The sequence below is a fragment of the Thunnus albacares genome, chromosome 3 (genome assembly GCF_914725855.1).
Source record: "Thunnus albacares chromosome 3, fThuAlb1.1, whole genome shotgun sequence".
Lineage (NCBI taxonomy): Eukaryota > Metazoa > Chordata > Actinopteri > Scombriformes > Scombridae > Thunnus > Thunnus albacares.
In genome coordinates, this window is record NC_058108.1 from 31,023,612 (window position 1) to 31,044,352 (window position 20,741).

At 40.6% G+C, this 20,741-nt stretch overlaps 1 protein-coding gene across 3 annotated transcripts; it reads right to left on the reverse strand.

The window, feature by feature from the left end:
• Nucleotides 1–1,427: 1,427 nt before the first annotated feature.
• On the reverse strand, nt 1,428–19,918 carry tab1 (TGF-beta activated kinase 1/MAP3K7 binding protein 1). 3 transcript variants are annotated; one of them, XM_044339452.1, is made up of 11 exons: nt 19,823–19,918; nt 18,081–18,211; nt 17,692–17,845; nt 16,226–16,324; nt 15,271–15,382; nt 11,457–11,573; nt 9,835–9,946; nt 7,427–7,571; nt 6,813–7,026; nt 5,039–5,192; nt 1,428–2,184 (listed from the first exon to the last, which is right to left on the reverse strand). In XM_044339452.1, exons 1-11 carry the CDS (start codon nt 19,853–19,855, stop codon nt 1,959–1,961), a joined length of 1,497 nt encoding a protein of 498 aa, XP_044195387.1. In that variant the 5' UTR covers nt 19,856–19,918; the 3' UTR covers nt 1,428–1,958. The 3 variants fall into 3 exon arrangements, with proteins under 3 accessions (XP_044195387.1, XP_044195376.1, XP_044195365.1); XM_044339441.1 differs by having other exon boundaries at nt 1,428–2,181; nt 15,271–15,424; XM_044339430.1 differs by having other exon boundaries at nt 15,271–15,424.
• Between the last annotated feature and the right edge of the window lie 823 nt (nt 19,919–20,741).

Consider the following 20,741-nt stretch of genomic DNA (forward strand, 5'->3'; position numbering starts at 1 on the left):
GAACAGTCTGCTGCCGCTCAAGTCTCCACGCTCCCCATCCATCAATGCCATGGTGCTGAGGTGTCCGAGAGGTCCTCTTCCTCGTCATGTTGAACGAGCAGACCACGCTTCATAGCCAAAGAGTCAACATCGCTGTTATGGTAAACCTGAGGTCTTTAACTTGAAGTTTCATATTTCATGAGACTGGAGCTCTGATACTGCATATTTTTTTTAAAAAATACATCGACAGCATGAGCAGACTTTGTTTTTGGAAGATTAACTTTTTACTCAACTCAAGCATCAAATTAAATTCCCATGGTCTCAGGCATACTCAAGCATCAAATTAAATTCCCAAGGTCTCTTCAAATACTTTTCAAGTATTAATCCTTCAGATTATTATTTAAAATACCATATTTGATGATGGGATATATTTTTTTTTATTGCAGTAGCCATTCAGTGTATTTGTATTCTGTAAGTGTTGGTGAGTCTGCTGTTTCCAGCTGAAGAAAATTGATGCATTCACTCAAAGGAATTTATGCATGTTGAATGTCAAAGAGGTGAGCTGGTGGCTGCTTGTGGCTAACAAAGTGAAGTTGACATATATTTAAGAAAGAGAGATGAGCTGCTCTCATTTCCTCAGAATTATCATAATGCTCAATTATTTTCTAAATAAGAGTTTAACCATGCTGTATTTATCTTTCTATCTACGGAAGGTAATGTTGGTCTGTCGGTCGGACCACCGCTTTAGTCCAGATTGAAATATCTCATCAACATTTGGAAAGCTTTCCATCAAATTTTGTGCAGACATTTATGGTCCCCAGACGATATATCTTACAGACTTTGATGATCCTCTGACTTCCTCTGGTGCCACCAGCTGGTAAAATCTTTAACTTATCAAGTGAAACACCTCAACACCTACATGCTGGATTGGCCCAAAATTTTGTAGAGACAGTCATGGTTCCCAGACGATGAATCCTACCGCCAGCAGGTTGACATTTATAATTTTGTGTAAACTTAATTGTTGCCATGCTAGCATTAGCTGCTAGTTTGGCTGTAGCCTCTGCAGACTACAGGGTGCTTTGCTGCCCCCCGACTGTCCTTAACACTGATGAAAGTCTGGGTTATGTCATGTGTAAGGAAAACACATCTGATGTCCATATCAGTCACCAAAGGTGCTGCTGCATTAACCAAATCTTCAGGAATTACACTTGAAGATCTTGCTTGTAGAAATAAAAACAAAAAATGTTTTGAACAATGAAGCATGGGGCAAACGGTTCGACCATGTCCCCTTGGTTCATGGTTCTAATTGTGTGATCGCAGCTCCCATGATTCATGAATTTGTGAACTAAGGAAATTATAGTGACATCATTCATTTTAAAGCACAGTATCTATAGCATAGTCAATTGTGATCAGGTATGTTAGGATCAAGAGGAGCCAGAGCCTATTGATTACTTTGGGTGATATAATTTCATTACAAATAAAAAAGTACTTACAAGCCCATCCATTCGTATTCAAAAAACTTTTAAGGCCTTATGCATTCTCTCTCGACTCCACAGACTCTCAGGGTCTGTGAGAATCCTATGTGCAGATACATGTTTTTACATCTGGCAAAAGTGGCTACAATCTGGATTACATATATATTCACAATCATATAGTAGACCAGCCTCTATTACAGAAGAGGAAACGTCATGGTGTGTAGTGGTGACACTACTTTGTATCTCTGTAAGGGATTATTCTTCAGCCCAATTGCATCACCGGCTCTTTGATAGCAAGACCTTGAAAACCCCAGTCCTTCCTTGATGCGTACCCATGCACCTTTAGGTCACCTACTTTTTTTTAGCTATGGTACATTAACAGTTCTTTCATTCATCCAAACTGCCCGTTAAATCTTTGTCCCTTCACAATCCATGTGCCTCATTGCCACCAGAAAACCTGGTCCATCCTGTTCCGACTGGCAGCAGGCACCTTCCTCGTCCCCTTCACTGGGGTCCCAGCCCTCCCTGGGTGCTCTGGCCGTCACTGTGGTCAGTCCCCCACAGACGGTAAAACTGACTGAAGTCCACGTAGGGTGGGACCCTGCCCGTCTCATCAGGCTGCGCCGCCTGGCTTCCCCGCTGGCGGAACAGGCTTCCGTCTCCTGAGCTGGAGCTGGAGCTCTGCGTCTGGGTGTTGGTGGACTGGAGGGTTGCTGTAGGGCTCTGACTGCTGGGGAGAGTGGAGGAGTAAAAGGAGGAGGAGAAAGGGGGTTGGTCAGGGAGGGTTGAAGAAGAGGAGGAGGAGGAGGAGACAGGTATGAGGGTGGGAACATAGGAGGAAGAAGAAGGGTTGTCAGAGGAGAGGAAGGGGTCCATGTTGTGGGAGGAGAGACAAAAGAGAGAGGTGGAGAAAGGGAGAGGACGGGGAGGAGGAGGGGTGGTAGAAAGAGAGAAGAGGGAGGTAGAGAGAGGGAGAAGGGGGAGAGGGGGAAGAGGGGAAAGGGGGAGGAGGGGGGAAAGAGGGAGTTCAATTATGGGCTGCAGGATGTCGACGGAAGTTTGGCAGGTAGCGGGGTGAAACGTGCTAAAGGAGTGGAAAAAAAGGAGAAGGCAAGGACAGAGTGTAGGACGAAGGACGGATATTGGAAAGCCGGGGCCCATGAGGAAGAGAAATATAGACCGTGAGTCAAACAGTGAGTGACAGACAGGAACAGAGCGGAAGTGCAGGTAATAAAAGAAGAGAAGATAGAGAAGCGTTCCGTGTGAACGTCCGAGTAAAGAGCAACAAAAGAGAAGTGCAGCATATGCAGCAACCCCAAAGCTGCAGGCACATTCAAAATGCATAGTTGTACACAGAGTGCTACATGTTTAATTATATTACACTACAGGTAGCTCCAGCTAGGATTGACTACAGACAAATTCGAGGAGCTGATGATGCTGATAAAGAAAGGGAAAGGCTTTGTTTGACATGAATGAGGTATGAAAGAAGATGTTTGTCTTGTAAACACTGACGCCTTTAGGGTATGGGTTACTGTGATTATGACTATCAATTATTCCTGATTGCACTTTGCTTTTGTACGTGTGATCGACCTGTTAGTCCCCACTACCACATAAAAAAAAGAAAGAACTGAACTAACTCTAATTAACCTTCATACCCAATTTCACTGCAGTTCATTCCCTGCAAGTGAAAAATACTATGAATTGATTTTTTTTTTTAGCTATTTCATATATTTATCTTCAAACCCTTCGTTGTAGAATGTTTATGATGATTGTAATGGAATAAGGTTTTGTTTGCAGAGAAATGAGACGATCCTGGTGAAAATTGGTGAAGTGTACGTGTTGTTTTCAACTCGTTTCATTCTCATTCAGTGAGAGACTCTTTCTTAATTAGGGCTGCAACGAATGATTATGTTCATAATCGATTAATCCGCTGATTATTTTCTTTCAATTAATCATTTTGTCAGTGAAATGATAAAAAAAAAATTGTGAAAAATGACACTTGCAGTTTCTCGGAAGCCGCAGTGATTTATTCGCTTTGCTTGTTTTGTCTGAATAACCAGTCCAAACCAAAAGATATTCAATTAAGTGTTATATAAAATACAGAAAAATAGCTAATCCTCATATTTGAGAGGCTGGAAGCAGAGAATTTGTGGCATTTTTGCTTAAAAAATAGACTGATTTTCTTTCGATCGACTAATTGATTAATCAACTAATCATTGCAGCTCTATATTTTATGTTACTTCTAGAAGTAACAAGTTAGGCTATTCAGAAATGCCATCATTTTGCAAGTGGGTACTGCTATACATGCTCTAGGAGACTTTTTGTGAAGTAAAAAAAAAAACAACAACTAAAAATATCAATTTAAATGTTGTAAATATACATATATGGGTGTAAAGAGGAGATCGTCAGGGTTCCTGGTATATAAGAACCATGCTGATGGGACTTTCTGAGCCTTAGTAATGTAAAAAATGTATTGACAGTGTTAAATGAATAAAATACAGATTTATTTGTTATTTATTTATTTTATCACTCTTATTGTTTTACTGATTTTAATATGTATCAGTATTGCTTGATTGTGTGTCATCTTGTCTTTCTAGCATGTGGATGGATACTGTTGCTGTATTACTGTACTAATGTTTTGCTGTTTGCTATTGCTATGCATGGCTCATGCTGTCTTGAGTATGTTTATTTTGTTGCTATTGTCTTTATGGCATCTTGTCTTCCAAACCAAAATCTCAAGTTATAAAAATACGTCTTTTTTCTATGATTTCTAAGTTGATTTACTGATTCTTATCCTTCATAGCGGAGTAACAGTCAGGATTGTGAAGTGCAGGTTCTGATGTCTGTGCGCTCAGGTTTCACAGAGTTATTATTTTAAAGATAAAGTGGAATGAATTTTGAAGCAAATTGCATCTCTCAGGCATTTCAGTGAAAACATTAACATATTCCTGTGTAATTTGTCACTGCACAGCACTGAAATCACAATAAAAAATGACCCCTAAGAGCATTACTGATTTAATTATATGTCAATGCATATACTAATGTTGATGAAAAGTTCAGTATTAAATTGCTTTTCCAGCTGCACTTGATCAGCGTTCCCTCTCTAGTCTGTGAAGGGCACCGCGGCAAGATACACAGGACACGGAGTGGAGGAGCGATGGGGAAGTGGAAACCATGCTTACACATTAATAAGCATAGCAGCGGAGGGACACAGGGGAGTGAAAATCCGGCTTACCCAAAGTAAATATAGAAAGGGAAGGACGAGGGAGTTGAAAATAGTGCTTATCTAAAATACATCCAAAATAAACTCGGCGGTGGGGAGTCGGGAGTGAAGCTCACTCGATAATACAACAGCAGTGGGACGTGGAAGAGAAAAGCTTATCCAGAACGTTCACAGCAGGAAGTGGGAAGAGGGAGTGAAAATGAAGTTTATCCAACAAAAACACAGCAGCAGTGGGACAAAAAAGCAAAAAATAAAACTAAAGCTCATTCCGAGTATTCACAGCAGGAAAAAAAATGAAGCTTACCCAGACCGAACATAGCAGTAGGAAGAGACACACGAGTGAAAAAAAATCAAGCCTTACCCTGGTGTGGGGGTCCCTTCCTCCAGGGTGGAGGCGGTGTTTGTTCCGTTGGTGAGTGTGCTTTGGGAGGGCATGACCAGTGAGAGGGTGACGCTGGTTTTACTGGTGCTCTGGCTGTTAGAGTAGGGAACTGACACCGGGTAGATACGACCACCTGAGGGAAGAGAAAACAAAACAATAAATAAATAAATAAATAAAAGAACAAAAAGTTCAGCGAGCGAAAAAGGCAAAAGGCTGCTGTTGAGTTGTTTTAAATGAAAAAGTCTGAAGTAGACCAATCTTGTTTTTCTTTTGTACTTTTCACAAGTGGTATTATCTAGAAAGAAAAAAAAAACACTATGAAAGTGTTGTGCAGCTTCAGCATAAGTGGGCACCCTGGGAACCTCAAATAAATTGGATTTTTTTTTTTCTGCTTTGACTTTTATTATATGTTATTTTGGCTCTGTGTGGTATTCTTAGCTACGCCTCTCAAAAATCTTTGATTTCTCTTTCCCTGGGCTGGCTGCTCAGCGAGGATAAACCTAGTATTATGAGTTGTTATTATTTTTTGTTTGTTTTTTTTTTTGTTTTTTTTGAAGTGTAGCTCTCCGCTGTTGTTTTCAGTCCAGGACTACGCTCAATCCAAATCTGATCAGAGTAACCCTTAAAGGACCACGTGTGTAGGATTTAGTGACATCTAGCGGTGAAGTTGTAGATTGCGACCAACTACCCCTCCCCATGTGGGAGACGCTACGGTAGCCGAAAAACTTGCGAAAAACCCTCCCGGTGTTTGGTTTGTCCTTTCTGGGCTACTGTAGAAACATGGCGGTCCAACATGACGATCTCCGTGGAAGAGGATCTGCTCTCTATGTAGCTATAAAGGGCTCATTCTAAGGTAATGAAAACACGACGATTCTTATTCTCAGGCGATTATACACTAATTAAAACATACTCATTAATATTATATTCCAGTTCTACCAATAGATCCCCCTAAATCTTGCACACTGGTCCTTTAAAAGTACAACGCAATTAAAATCCAACCTGATTTGGAATTTTTCAATTTCAATAGGAGATACGCAAGTAAGTTTGTTTATGTATATACTGTGGTAACTTTCAAAATAAGACATCACAAAGTGCTTCATAATAAAAGATAATAAAAAGAGCAATAATGCTACAAACATAAAAAGGTTTGAAATTAAATAAGATACTAAAAACTAAACAAAAATAATTTGAAATTCAAACAAACTAAAAAGTTTCTATTTGTCAAAATATATGAAGTGTTAAAATTTACAAAGTTCTCTATAATTCGTAATGAATAAAACTGGCAATATTTTATTTCTGTTTCTCAATAGTTTCTGACTTTCTAATTCAGTCCTATTGAACATGTAAATCTCACAAATACAGTTTATACTTTCATATTTAAAAAAGGCTCAGTAATTTCCTAAAACAGCTGGGAATTGTAGTTTTTAATGAACATTACAATAACAGGAGTAATTGGTGCATTCGCTGCAGACTATTTTCAGCTGCAGATTAATACATATTTGGTGTTATAGATAAAAGATATATCAGATAACACTTGTTAGGATCAATTCATTATTAGTTTTGGTCTTTCTATGGGATTTGTTGACAACAAGAAAAACGCCAGTCTTATCCTTTAAAACATTTTCCTCTTCCTTCTATCATTCCAAAGGTTTTCTATGAGGAACGTTAGCCTTGGTGTGGCCAGTGCGGAGGTCTGTTCCCTCAGCAGTTTTTCCATGAAACACCCAACAAACCCCCGAATCCCCTTTCCTACCCTGCGTGGGCGTGAGCGCTCCGTCGGCCAGCGGGTAGTTGAGCGTGCGGATGAGCAGGGTCATGTCCTCGTGCCGAGAACAGTAGGTCGCCCTTTGACGGCCGGACACGTAGACGTCGTGGTGCAGCCGTTTGACGCGCTCCACTACCGACTGAGCCACTGCCTCCAGGCTGGTCTGCTGGGCCAGCTCTGCTGCTACCATGGCAACAATTTCCTATGATGGACAGGAGAGGAGAGGAGAGGAGTGAGAGAAAGAGAGACTGATTGTTAGAGTAGAAGAACTGAGGAAGATAAGCAGGGGCGAGGCCTGGAGAAAAAGGGAGAGGAAAGGAGGAGGAGGAGAGGAGAGGAGGAAGAGAAGTCAGTCAAAAGGTAGGAAGGGAAAACGAGCGAGAGAAAGGAAAAGAGCCAACTCAAATAAAAATGCTCCAAGACACAGGTTATAAACTGTAAGGAGGGGAAAGAAATAAAAAAACTGTGAGAAAACATGACATAGAAGCATGTAGAGTCAAGAGATGAACCAGGTGTTTGCAAAAGAAGAAAAGACACAATACATGAATCCGAAGGACAGAAGAGAAAAAGTGTGAAGAAATCGTCAGGATGAATCTACTAACCTGATTGGCCTGTTCGGGGCCGTGGGCGGACTCGAGTGCATTGATGAGACCTTCCGACATCAGCAACAAGAAGCCTGTCACGCTGTCCAAAGACAGGCTGCCATGAATCTCTGGCTCTGCGATGACCGGCTTCGACTTGGCCGCGCTGATGTTGGGAGGAGGACGGGAGACGATAGATACGTGAACAGGGAGCGGAGTTGAACAGAAGTACAGAGAAACAAAGGCAGAGACAGAAGAAGGAGGAGGAGAGAGAAATTTACATAAAAAGGACAGAGTAAAAGGTCAAGATTAGAGGAGAGACCGTTTAGAAAGAGAAACTGAGACAAAAGGGGAGACATAAGTGCGCTTGACCTTAACATAAACCTTTAGATAATCTCACATATCCAAAGAATTGCCTATATACTATGTCCATATTAAATTCCCTGCACTCTCTTTGATGGCAATAAAGAGGAAATTCTATAAAGATTCTAGTGTGTGCTTTATTGAGGATCGTAATTGGAATGAATCTTAGATATTTGAGCCTGATTAGCTTGACCTGGACTGCAGACAGGAACAGGAAATGAGAAGTGTGAGAGAGGGAGGGAGGGGGGCTCACGGATTATGGAATTTCAAGAGGCTTAGCTGTGGTCAAAGAGAGGGCTGGAACAGAGTCAGATCTGATAATAAAGAGCAAAATATGGAGACAGAGCCTGCACTGTCCAGGTATTGCTGAGATAGTTATACTAAGTTAAAAAAAAATGGGATTCTACTTTAAAAAGGGAGACCTACTTTTATTCTGTGACTCCACTTAAGAAGCTTTGCAAGATTCACAGTTCAAAAAGAATCTTATTTATCTTATACTGGCTCTCAGTTCAGGCTATTTTAGCTCTCGTCTCCCAGTGAGCCCGCTCCGTTCTGACTGATTAGCCGCCAGAAGCTACGTCACAGCCGACATCCGGCCGCTCGGGAGGCTACGTAAACAAACCGTGAAACAAGCTACAGTAGTAGGATTTCACTTGTTTTTCTTGTTCTTTACTCAAAATGTCAACTTCTCAGATACATCAGTACATGTTTGAGACAGAATCCGATCTGAAATATGCAATTGAACAACGCAAATAACACGTGGAAAAACCTTAGCAACAACCTTAGCAACCGAGGCTACAGGATGGATGGTTGTTTACGGGCGTGAAGTGTTCGGAGCAGGTTGAAGCCCTGGTTTTTGACTTGCAGGGAGCATTTCTACATACGTTATCCTCAAGTTTTGGAATTTGGACCATGTTTAACATAGATATCCGACATCATAACAGTATATAAATAACAGAAAACCACAATAAATCTCCTTTAAAGTCAAAGAAATCAGAGTATCTTTAACTTCAATAATATGACGGATATCCCAGTGACACTTAATATGTAGGCGGGGTTTAGTTATGAGAGGGATTTAAATCAAATCCTTAACATTCGATTGGATCTTTCAAAGTAGGCGTGGCTTCATGAATAAAGCAGGACGAGGACCCGCAGAGAAACGTGGAGGAATTAGAGGAATTAAAGGAACAATTAACGCAATTCTTTTTAACTGTGTTTTACTTTACAATGTTTCATTAGATGCCACAGTTCCCAGTGAAGCACATTTCTTTAAAAATTGACACTAGAAGGCTGTTTTTACTTTCAAGTACAGAATATACTTCAGTGTGATGAGGAAACTTGAAGCACTTAGAATAGATTTTTAGTGAAGTAGGAGACGTCTTATGTGTTAAATTTAAATTATTATTCAAAGCAGAGTATTTTTATATGTCTTATAACATGTGTGGGGGGATCTTTATCTCATTTTTGATAGATGTACTGATTCAAAAACAACCTGACATTATTTGAGCTTATTGATTTATCAAAAAATACATAATTGGATATCTGAAGAAACATGGTACATATGCATTTCATTATGTTATTTATTATTGCTGAATGTTCACTGTCTTTTGTCTTGCTACCTCTGAATGATTGTTTCATGCCAGACAAGGAGAACCAGGCAATACAATACAGCTACGTCTACATTAAGCAAGCTGAACGCCGTTTTCCAGCAAAAACGTCCACGTTTAGTGGCGGCATTTCATTTCTTGCGAGCGTATTACAATTTCAGAGAGGAAAAAGGTGGTAGATAGTTATGTTTAACTCTAAACAAGCTATCAAAAGTAGACAGTAAACAACACTGTTTGTCTTGCAATGAAATACCAATGAAAAACAATGAAATAGCTACTGCTAACGTCTCTACAAAGCTCCATTTTCAAGGGAGAAAAATGCTTGTTTAGTCTGGACGGAGGGTCAAAACAGAGACAAAAAGATACATTTACGAATTTAGCTGGCTCAGTGTGGACACGGTCTACGACAAGAAGAGTAGGCGAGCTGGATATACTTGGTTTCTGTACTCTGCATTTCACCTTAGCAAGTCGATTTCATTGTAGTTGTTTTTAACCCTGTGGTCTCCGAGCCTCCTGGTGCTGCTCTGGCCGCCGATCTGCCCCGCCTGCCTTATACGAGCTGAATCCAATCCTGTGAAGAGAATATAAAGAAAATAAAAATAGGAGAAGAGAAGAACATTAGGGACAGGGAGGGGCAGAAAGTGAGGACAAATAGGGGAGATGACTTTGAGGATGAGTATATGATGACGGGAAGAGGAGGGGGGAGCGAGAGATTCTGTATGGGGAAGAAGAGCGTAGAGCAATAAGTCGAAGCGGGAGGTGGGGGTTCGGGGGGAGGACGTGTATTTGGGGGCGGATGAAAATATGAGGGGAGAGGTCACCTTCAGCTGGGTTAATGAAATGACTGCCGTTTCATTTAAATCATTCAGAGAAGAGCCTGAACAACAGAATAATTATGTGACTCCCAACTGGCAGAGAGTGAGTGAGAGAGAGAGAGAGAGAGAAGAGAGAGACGGAGAGAGCTCTGCCTCCTCCTCGTCTAATGATGTGATGTGAAACGCTGGGGAACAATGCAGCTAATTTACCATTATATTCATTACAGGTGCCAGACTGCACCCAACGCTTCTTTTTGCAAAAAGCTAATCACAATATATGTATTTCCTGCTACATACACGACCCTCATTACTGGACCATTAGCTCGGCCGTCCACCGTGGATATACGGCTCCCAGTGTGCTTCTATGTCACTAATGGCTGTGTCTGTGTCGGCCTGTATGTCCTGTATGAAATGTAACAAATGTAATATGAGGAAATGTGTGTCTGAATGTGCTGATGCTACTTTTCTAATATGATACTCAACACCGATGCAACCAGGATACATTTGTTTGTTTATTTGTTTGATTATTAATGTTAAAAACTGAAAATCGACTGTGCTGATGTTTTTTTCTGGGAATCAAATAGAAAGAGAATATTCTGTTTTAATCATCTGTGAGGTGCAAGAGGAGGCGCAGTACTGTTACACATGTACAGTATATTTGCTGAAATGGGGACGTCTACCTGCTTATGTGAAATACTTGTGTCAATGTGTATTGGCGAATGCTACGAAAAATTCTAAATGCTAAATCTCCCCAAACTGAGCTTTAAATAAAAAAGTTAGTTTTGGTGAAAGTGAAATCAATGTCAAAAATAAAGTAGAGATACGGTCAATAGTCATGAAAAATAAACTTGAAACTGGGGCTGCAACTAACGATTATTTTCATTATTGATTATTTTATAGATGAATAATGAATCGTGTAGTCAGAAAATGTCAGAAAATGGTGAAAAATGTTGATAACCGTTTCCAAAAGCTGAAAATGCAACTTAAAATGTCTTGTTTTGTCCTGACCAACAGTCCACAACACAAAGATATTCTGTTTACTATCCTACAGGACTAAAGAAACCAGAAAACCAGAGAATCTCAGCATGTTTTTTTCAAAATAAAAGATTAGTCAATTTCGTTGATTGTCAAAATAGTTGGTGATTAATTTTCTGTCAATCAACTAATTGTTGCTCTAACTGAAACTACACTAAAAACAAAAAATGTTTATGTATCTGCTTGTCAGTTTGTCATCTTTCTAGGTGTCGGTCTATCTGTTCATCTCACCCAGTGCAGCCAGTCTCTGCAGCTCGTCCTCGTTGTCGGTGCTGTGTGGTCGGCCGATCTGGAGAACCTGGTTCTGGCCGTCGCTGCTAGACTTACACAGCAGGGCCCGGTTGGTACCTGGAATACCAGACGAACATACGAGCATTTACAACACAGAAACACGGACTAATGCACTGATATTACGATGTTTATCAGTTTTACACAACGGATAAAAAGAATCAATGACTACAACAACAGCAGCAGTGATATGAAGTAAGTTAAGGTTATATATCGTTGTGGTGATGAACTGAAACACATTACATTGAAAACTGTTCTCAATACTTGACTTCTTCTTCTTCTTCTTTGACACATATTTATATCCATCAGACATTTTCCACACATTGATGATGCAGTGACAGTGATGCACTGACGTCGCTCGCCGAGGTGACTCACAGACCCAAAACCGGACCTCCACCGATGAATCACTTTAAGATACTTTAGTGCTTTTAAAAAGGCTAAATATTAATCACTGCCGTGAAGCCACTGGCTGACACATAAGCTGGCCAGGGATAAATGAATGATTAATTGACTTTTATTTGAACATTTTTGGGCCACTGAGCATGAGCCTCATAACACCGACCTTCCAATTTTAAGTTCTGGTAATGCCTGGGACAGTGTGTGCAGCAGGCCGTCCCTTTCAGACACATACTGAAATCTCAGAGAGGGGCCCCCGTGTGTCTCTCTGTCCTCTCTCTGGAGCCCAGTGCTTTAGCCGCTCTGCAACCCTGAACGTTAATGCTGACAGGACAATGATTTTGTAGCATCTTAAACTGATTCAACCGCTCTCTTTACCGACTTGATGAGCTCGGTTAGAATAATCATGTTCATATATGAGCAAAAATAAAGTTGTTATTGCTACGGATCTGCAAATAGTATGTTCATATACCCTTGAATCTCCCCCCCCCACACACACACACACTCCCAGTATATCAAATTATGGGTCATACGACCTTCACTGTCAAATATATTTCACATCAACACACAGCTGGAAGTGCTTTTTTAGAGCGCACTTACTCTTATGTTTAAAGCTCGCTGGGATTCATGTTCTGTCAACTTTGAACTCTTGACCCTCACGGAACGGGACGGTGGGGAGAACCTGCTCTCTTTCTACCCGCTACTAATTGCTACTCCCCTCCTTCACCCCCCTCCCCAATGTTCTGCTCTCTGCCACGTCCTTGAGGACAAAAGAAAATGAAATCCAAGGGTGAGGGTGAGGGGCTCTTTACCTTCCACAGAATCTACAGTCATATGTAAGCAAAAAACACAGAAATATATAAAAAAACTGATTTATTGTTGAATGAACTCTACAAAAACATTCATACACATGTTTACTGTTCAGATCAACCGCGTGTAAGAAGACGCACAGAGTTCAGTTACATGAAACAAACCTGGTATACAGCAGCTGGTGCTTTGTGATCGACTTTGAGGATTCTTAAAGAGGAATACTTCTAAGGAATGACTCAGGGGTGGTGTGTGTGTGTGTGTGTGTGTGTGTGTGTGCGTGTGTGTGTGTGTGTGTGAGAACGTCTGTCTCCCGCAGTCTCATTTAAATTTCCTCAGATTAGGATCTGAAATGGCCTGCAGGTTCGTATAGTAAAATATTAATGACAGACGATCCTCTTCGGTTCTGTGGTTAAAGGTGTCAGGAGGGGGATCTGTACACACACACACACACACACATATTGATATTTACACACACACACACCCAGACACTCGGAACAAGCTATGATGCTACTGCCTCTGCAGCTGTTGTCTGCAGGAGTCTGATTTGACAGCAGGGATTCAAAAGCAACGACCGACATTCTAGGTATGTTTTGAGTAAAGAGAGTCAGTATGATTCCAACATCTGTCTAAAGGCCACAGAAAAACAGAACTTGTGGGAACTCGGCGCAGTATGTAAAGCAGGTGTTTGTCATCGGGGCGGTTCATGTTTTTAGAGCCGCCTTTCACACATGCAGTCTATCCCTGAAATGTTCAGGAACATTTCCTGCACAGGGTCGTGTGTGAATGGGAGCAGGGATCGCCAATTTCAGGGAAAAATGCCGGTACGCCTGCGTACAGCTAACGTTAAACCGCTAACCTCATACTCTCTGCTCCGGTTCGGCAGCCACCGTCACACACTTGCTATCTTTTTCTCTTAACCACACTCACTACACACACAAGGCGCAACAAGGAAATGTTCCTGAATGTAGCTGCATGTGTGAATAGTGAAAATCAGGAACTATGTGTGAAGGAAGCTAACGTGAGACCTACTGATTTTGGTTTAGCAGAACCTCAGAAAATCAGACAATCAGGTCATATCTAGCAAAATAATCTGGATTATTATATTAGAAAGACAGTGAAACCCTACCTGTGAGTGAAAATGTGTTTCTATGTGTGTGTAAGTGAGAACACAAGACAAAAATATATTAAGATGAGTATTTTGTTACACCTATTGTTAGATACTGTAGCTTGAGCTTTTGTGCTGCTCCTTATTGGCTGTAACGTGGCCAGTCAAGGAATTTAGAAACTTTTAACTCTGCATAAATTGTGTGTTTAAAAGTTGTTTTTAAATTGCTACAAAAAAATCTTGTCCTTTCTAACAAAACCAAACTACCTCTAAAAATATGTTGTGCAGATGCTTTTGACCTTGTCCTTTAGTGGCTCTGTATCATGTAATTTTACATGACCGCTAACTATAACTGTAGATCTTTAATACCAAACAGACAGTTATGGAATCAAAGCGACAAATCAGATTTTTTTAAAAAAGTGATACTCGATTGCATCAGAAAATTAAAAAAATCCAAGAGGCATACCTGCCCGACCTCGAATCCAGCCCCCCCCATGAAGCCGATTCCGAGCATCCAGCATTAACTTAAACGGTTGCTAAAAATAGTGTCTGTTTCCTCTCTGTAGAGAGGCAAAATGAGCAGTGATGGAGGGTGTTGTAAATTGGTTATTCCTGGCTTTAAATGTGTGTTTGGCAGCCGTTTCTGTTTCGAGAGCCAAATAACGTCATGCACTAGTTTCGAGATATCTGCAACTATCAGGAGATAAAAATCTAAGGGTTGGAATTGTAAGATCTTTTCGGTGCCAGTTAGAATTACATTTCTTGCTCTGAAGCGTCTGGCCTAGAGTTATGCGAGCGTGTCCTTCACTTAAATGCCTGCTGAGTGCTTCTACGTCTACTTTTATCTGTTTTAGTAAATAGCTGCGATTAAATAATTAAGAAAGCTACATCGGTCTGGTCTGTCTGCCTGTTTCTGTTTGTTTTTTTTTTGTTTGCAGTACTAGACACACAAGGAAATCTCTACAGCAGGACATTTGAGATTGTTGCAAAATGCAGTGGAATAAAAATACAGTAGTTTCTCAACGGTAAAGAAGTAAGAAATTAGATACATTTTACACTTCACACATCTCGTCCCGCTGAGCCGACTTCTAGGTGTGGTTGAGATGACACGGACTGCATTTCAATACTGAAAGTGGTCTCTGATTTTTGGATTTTCAAAGAGTGACTGAACTCAAAAGCCAAATCTATGTGAAGCCTGACATCTACTGGTGTAGAGCAGATCCTGAGGTGGTTGTCTGCTATTGGTTGGTGTCAGTTATTATTGTCCAGCAATACTACAAAGATGAAAATGAAAAAAAAAAAGGTAAAAACTAAGGCTCAGTGTTTCTGTCGCGGTTGCTTATAACGGATCTGTAGTAGTGTTACGTTTTAAGATATAAATGGCAGGATTTGGGGGTCTGAAGACGACTGTAGCCTGTGGAAATGTGTGTGTGTGTGTGTCCGTACCGACATTGGCGATATACAGCTTGTTGTTGAGGATCAGTGCCACCACGGCCGTAGCTCCTCCTGACACCTCCTGCTCCAGCTGCTTCAGACGCTCCAGACGCTCCTGAGGATTCTGATTCTGATTCTGAGAAGAAAGATGGTGGAACGACATATTCTGACCAGCCGGGCGGGGAGACGAGGATGACAGAGAGGAGGAAGGGGGGGAGGGTGGGGGGAGTAGTGAGGAAGATAAGTAACGAAAAATGTAGTGAGTGGGAGGAAAAAGGGAGGCAAAGAAGGAGAAGGGGGAGGAAGAGAAAGAAAAGAGAAGCAGTGGGATGATTGAAGAGGAAGAAGATGGAGGAGAAGAGAGGGAATGAGACAAATGATTAAAAGAGGAGGTGAGTAATAAAGAAGCATTGAGGCGAGATGAAAGACAAATGGAAGAGGAGAGGGAGGAGTGGTGAGGGGGGGGGGGGGGAGAAAAACCAGGCAAGGAGGTGAGATGAAAAAGGATAAGAGATGAGTAAGAAACACGAACACAGAGAGATAGTAAGCATGACACAGTCAGATAGGGAAACAAGACACAAGTGTGACAACAGACAGACTAAATGTTCTTTAATAAAACATCTTACAGCAACAAAAAGTGACTGACATCATCTTTAAAGACATAATATCAGAACTGGATATAATAGGGAGGTGGGAGGAGGTGGGGGGGGGCAGAAAGCAAGGAGAGCTGAATCCAGAGAAGGGAAAACTGAGAGCGGCTTATCTAATGAAACAGGCTGATGAGACCAATTAGGACATAACAAGCTCATTCTCCGATGTCTGAGCATTAGCTCACTCTAATGCCCAAATGTCTGGTTGCTATGGAAACCAAAAGAGAGAATTTCTCTTCCTCAATTTTCATCTTAATCTGCCAATATGCTTTGCAGTATATGTGCGTGTGTGTGTGTGCGCGTGTGTGCGTATATACCTCAATTTGTGATGGTGAGTCGAAGTTGGACAGCTCAGCTTTCATAGCCAGAGCGTCGCCTATTGTCGCGAAGTAGCTCTTCTCCACCACATCGAAGGCCTGCAACGACAAGAACGTGTATCTGGATGACACGATGTTGGCAGTTATTCCACAGTTTCACGATCGATGCCGAGGCTCTGAACACTGTAGAAATATGTGTGAATGGGAGTGCTGCTTATTGAGAGTTAATAACTACAGACTTACAACACAACAGTTGATACTTCCTGTAAACGGAGCTACACTATGTATAGTATGGGGCGATATTAGGTCTTTATTGGACGATATGGCTGGCAATTTTCTACATTCTGACATATCTTATTCCTCCGTCGTCGTCCAAAAAAAATAGCTCGTTGTGCTACATATAGAAACGTACAATGCGGTGCAAAGTCAAAGAGGTTGTGATATGTAGCACGACGAGCTGACGTGTTCCTGTGCGTACGTGCGGTGGCCTCTGCCTCGCATGGAACTTCTCACCCTGAGACTGAAAATGTGCTCGCTATTATTAGTCTCCGGAGCGGTTTCTAAACAGATGAACGTGACCGCGGTCTTTGTGGTGAAGGGACGTGTCACCCGCTGCAACGGTGTGACTCACTGATGTGTTTTTTAATAGCTCTCGGACAACGACTGAGGTCTACAGCACAGAGCAAGATAAGATACACACATACAAACAATACTTGACAACATTCAAACTGTAGTAAACTACCTTCTTTCCTCAGAAATGAGCTTGTGAATGGAATTCCACCACAAATAAATTCAATCTGTGGGAAACACTGAATGATTATTTTTTATTGTGAGCACTTTCAGCTGTTTTTTTGTACAAGACATAATGATCCTGGAGTTGTGGATGTTTAGGTTTGCTCAAGGTTGCATTTGTATTACATTTAGAGTGGCAGACGTAGGATGTTCAGACCAGTTAACTATCTATAGCCTACTTTTAGCTTCAACCTCTCTGCTTGCACGCTAACTAGTTTCACAAAGTAGGTGTATATGACTCAGATGGTGGGAGACCTGTGCTGTCAGCTCATTACAGTTGGTAGTTTATGAGTTATTGTGGGAAAAAAAGTAGCCTCACGATCCAATTTATCGGTTTAGATCATCTGTCGTATTGGAAACAGAACGTGGCTCCGTGTTGTTGGAGCTACAAGGCCTGAAAACAGACATAGTATCAGATCAGCGAGCGTGGTGAGACCTTACGTTCTTTATGAGGTGTGATCATTTCAACTGACTGCAGCAGAAACAGCTTTAGCTTGTTTTTTGTAACTCTTTAAAGTAATTCCCTTCTGCAATCTTCTTTCTGTTTAACAATAATAAATACTGGCTATCAGTCTCTTTTGTATCGGTTGTTTTTTTCTATTTCTCTTTCTAACTTTTAATACAAATAAAAACACATCATCATGCTTGTTCGGTGATCGTGAACAGACACAAACCTGCGTGAGCATCCTGCGGACGTCGTTGTCTGTGTGACTGGAGTTGAGCTGTCCTAGTAGCAGTTCAGCTGACAAACACTGCGAGGCAACGCTGGTCACTCTGCAGCCGTCATAACCGTTAAAAACCCCGTAGAGAAAACAGCCATTTTCGGTTCTGATTGGTGGAGAAAAAACAAAATGTACATAAGGCTTCTGCTTCAGATGAGATGTAACAGATATTATTCACACACACAGTAACACTAAAAGCGTCAAGTTGGGATCGAGCGAGAATGACAATATCTTTGCTGTTTTTCATGATTTCATTTTGTTTGTATTTTGCCCTTTTTTTTTTTTTTTTACTTCACCCTCTGTTCTTATTGAGGGGACAAAGTGTCCCCGGTTTATCTTACTTGAGCCTGAGGTATCCGTCCTCGTTGGGGTGGCTCTCGGTGCCTTTACCATCTGGGCCGTACACACAGTTGGGTGCTGTGCCAACCCCACACATCTTACACAGCGGCAGGTCATCTGTCCAGCTCTGATTCTGTCAAGGGCGGAAAAAAAATACATATAAACATATCAAAAAGGTCCTTACTCTGAGTGATTATCTGTTGCAGGTCAACTAGTATATGAAAACAAAACCACACTGTTAAGGTTTAAAGGTATACTATGCAGGATTTTCCTAAAAAACAGTAATCCCTCTCAATCATCACTTATGACCCACTAGAAGTGTGTAGCAGTGTATTTATCTGCAGAGACTCTGCCCTTAGTTTGTATTTTCTTTTTATTTTGCTGTATTGGCTTCTGGGCACGCTTCTGGGTAATCTGCATTTATCTGCATACAAATAATGCCAAAATGTCATCATTTCCACCTAAAAAGGATTGATAATTTTTCTAGGGGTTCTCTGTTGTCTTTGGTGGGCTGGTCGTCTTTTTATATTCTTTCTTAATCTTTTTTTTTTTTTTAAATGTCGGGTACGTTATTGATGATATTTCTCCAGGATGTGTTCATCTTGCTGTATGCATTTAATTGTAAAGCACATGGAGTTTACTTGTACAGGAAAGTGCTATATAAATAGTAGTGATAATGCTTTTAAGCCAGCCTTGTCTAACCATTACCACTGCTGTTTGTTGCTGTAACAGTCTGACACAACTGGGCTGAAGAGGAAGCACAAGAGAAACTGAGTCATATGGGTTATTGTGTAATAACCTGTGTCAGCATGTAATGACTGAAAGTCCTTAAAAATTAATAAAACAACCATAGTGATGTTAAGATGATCTCCCCATGCCTACAGTAGAAACCAACACCGTCTCCTCAGAGGTTCATTGCAACTAGTCTGATACGAAATGACACTAATGTGCGTCAATAACAACAACAATAATAAACTTTATTTATAAAAGCACAATCCATGCATAAAATACAACAAAGTGCTTAACTGAAAACCAGAGAATCATAGCACAATAAAAGCAAGGATGAATAATACTGGATAAAATTAAATTAAAACGACAGGATTTGTCTTAAAAGTATTTGTGTTTAAAGGTGTCAACAGATTTAGAGTCCCTTAAACCCTCAGACAGATTGTTCCAGAGTTATGATAATATATAATAATCATAATAATAGTATGAGTATAACTATACGAGAACAGATATCATAAACCACTACCGACAAAAAAATAAAGTCTCTTTAAAATCCTATAAACGAAACAAACTGCAAACCAACTGACAATTTTAAAAAGTAAAGCCAAGTCATAATGTTTGTTTACAAAGCATCTAACGTTAGTTAACCGATTGTGACTCTCTGCTAATTCACACAAGGTTTCTGACAGACAAACCGGGCAGTAGATTGTTGGTACCGGCCACGCAGTTACCTCCTCCACTGTACTTTTACTTATATTAACTGTCTTTAGAGATTAGCCTCTAATAAATCGCATTATTTTGACATTACGTTTAGGATAGCTGGCTAACCTCTAAGAGAGATTAACTATTTTAGCTAGCACTAGCATCACGAAGCGACACAGAACAACACTAAACGAAACAAAAAACAAGAATGACGACCACCGAGAGGGACAAATAAGATCATAAGCACACCACAAGAATGTTTAAACCGTAACACAACAAGTTGAAAAGGGTCTTAAAAGGTTGAGTTTTGACTTACGCTCTGCATCAAATTCCTTGGCTGGGCCGCCATGTTGGACGGGGCTGGATGCGTTTAAGGACTCATCGCGACGTGCAAATTCTGAGCTTCGACGTTCCAAACACGACCGGTCACTGCATTTAATGTCAAATAATAAAAGCTATGTATATATATATTTTTTTTAATTCTCAAACGATATTGATATATTTCCCTAGCTGCTCTGACAATTCATCATTACTAAGGTGAATACTGAAAAATATGACACGTGAATTAATACTGAGAAATAGTTTATATTTTACGGATTGTTGACGCAATCTTTGCTGATCAGCTGTACTTTATGCACTGTTCTAAACGTGTCTCCAATTCTGGTGGTGTTTTCTAGACAAAATTACCAGATTCATCAATCTTGTTCTAAATTTAGGTAATTTCCGACAGCACTTTAAGGCAACACGTGTATCAACTCGTCACGTGGGATACTTTTATTTTTTTTCACAGCAAAATTATGTAGATTATCTGCACGGCTGTTTTTCTTTCTTCCCCCTTGCACATATCCTTTTATTCGTTTTAATTAGTTCACTTATAAAACAATTAAGAAGCTAACAAATAGCACTTCCTGTTTGTTGCTACGGTCATTGCCTTGACAATAGCGCCACCGCATGGCTTTATTATGAACTACAACAATTTATTGCAACCAGATGTTTCTGGCGCATGTCTTGTAATTGCATAATTTCTGTCATTTTGTCTCTTTCACATTTGAAGTTTCCTGTAGATAAAAATAGGTCAACTTAGAGAAGTTTTACTTACTCCACCCACCAGTTACGCCTAATAATAATTTGGGTTTAAGTTTGCACTGTTGCAATACATTCTGGATATTGATTTTCCATAATTTATTTCTGGTAGTGTGCAAATGCCAACATTTTTTTTAAAATCCAATGTCAAT

What these genes read in the sequence shown, in the direction of transcription:
- tab1 (XM_044339430.1), bottom strand. Translation starts at nt 19,855, where the DNA reads ATGGCGGCCCAGCCAAGGAATTTGATGCAGAGC. An exon ending in GACGGATACCTCAGGCTCAA is followed by an intron (nt 17,846 to 18,080) that starts GTAAGATAAACC and finishes TCCACCAATCAG; the next exon opens with AACCGAAAATGGCTGTTTTC. An exon ending in AATGAAATCGACTTGCTAAG is followed by an intron (nt 7,572 to 9,834) that starts GTGAAATGCAGA and finishes TCCCAACATCAG; the next exon opens with CGCGGCCAAGTCGAAGCCGG.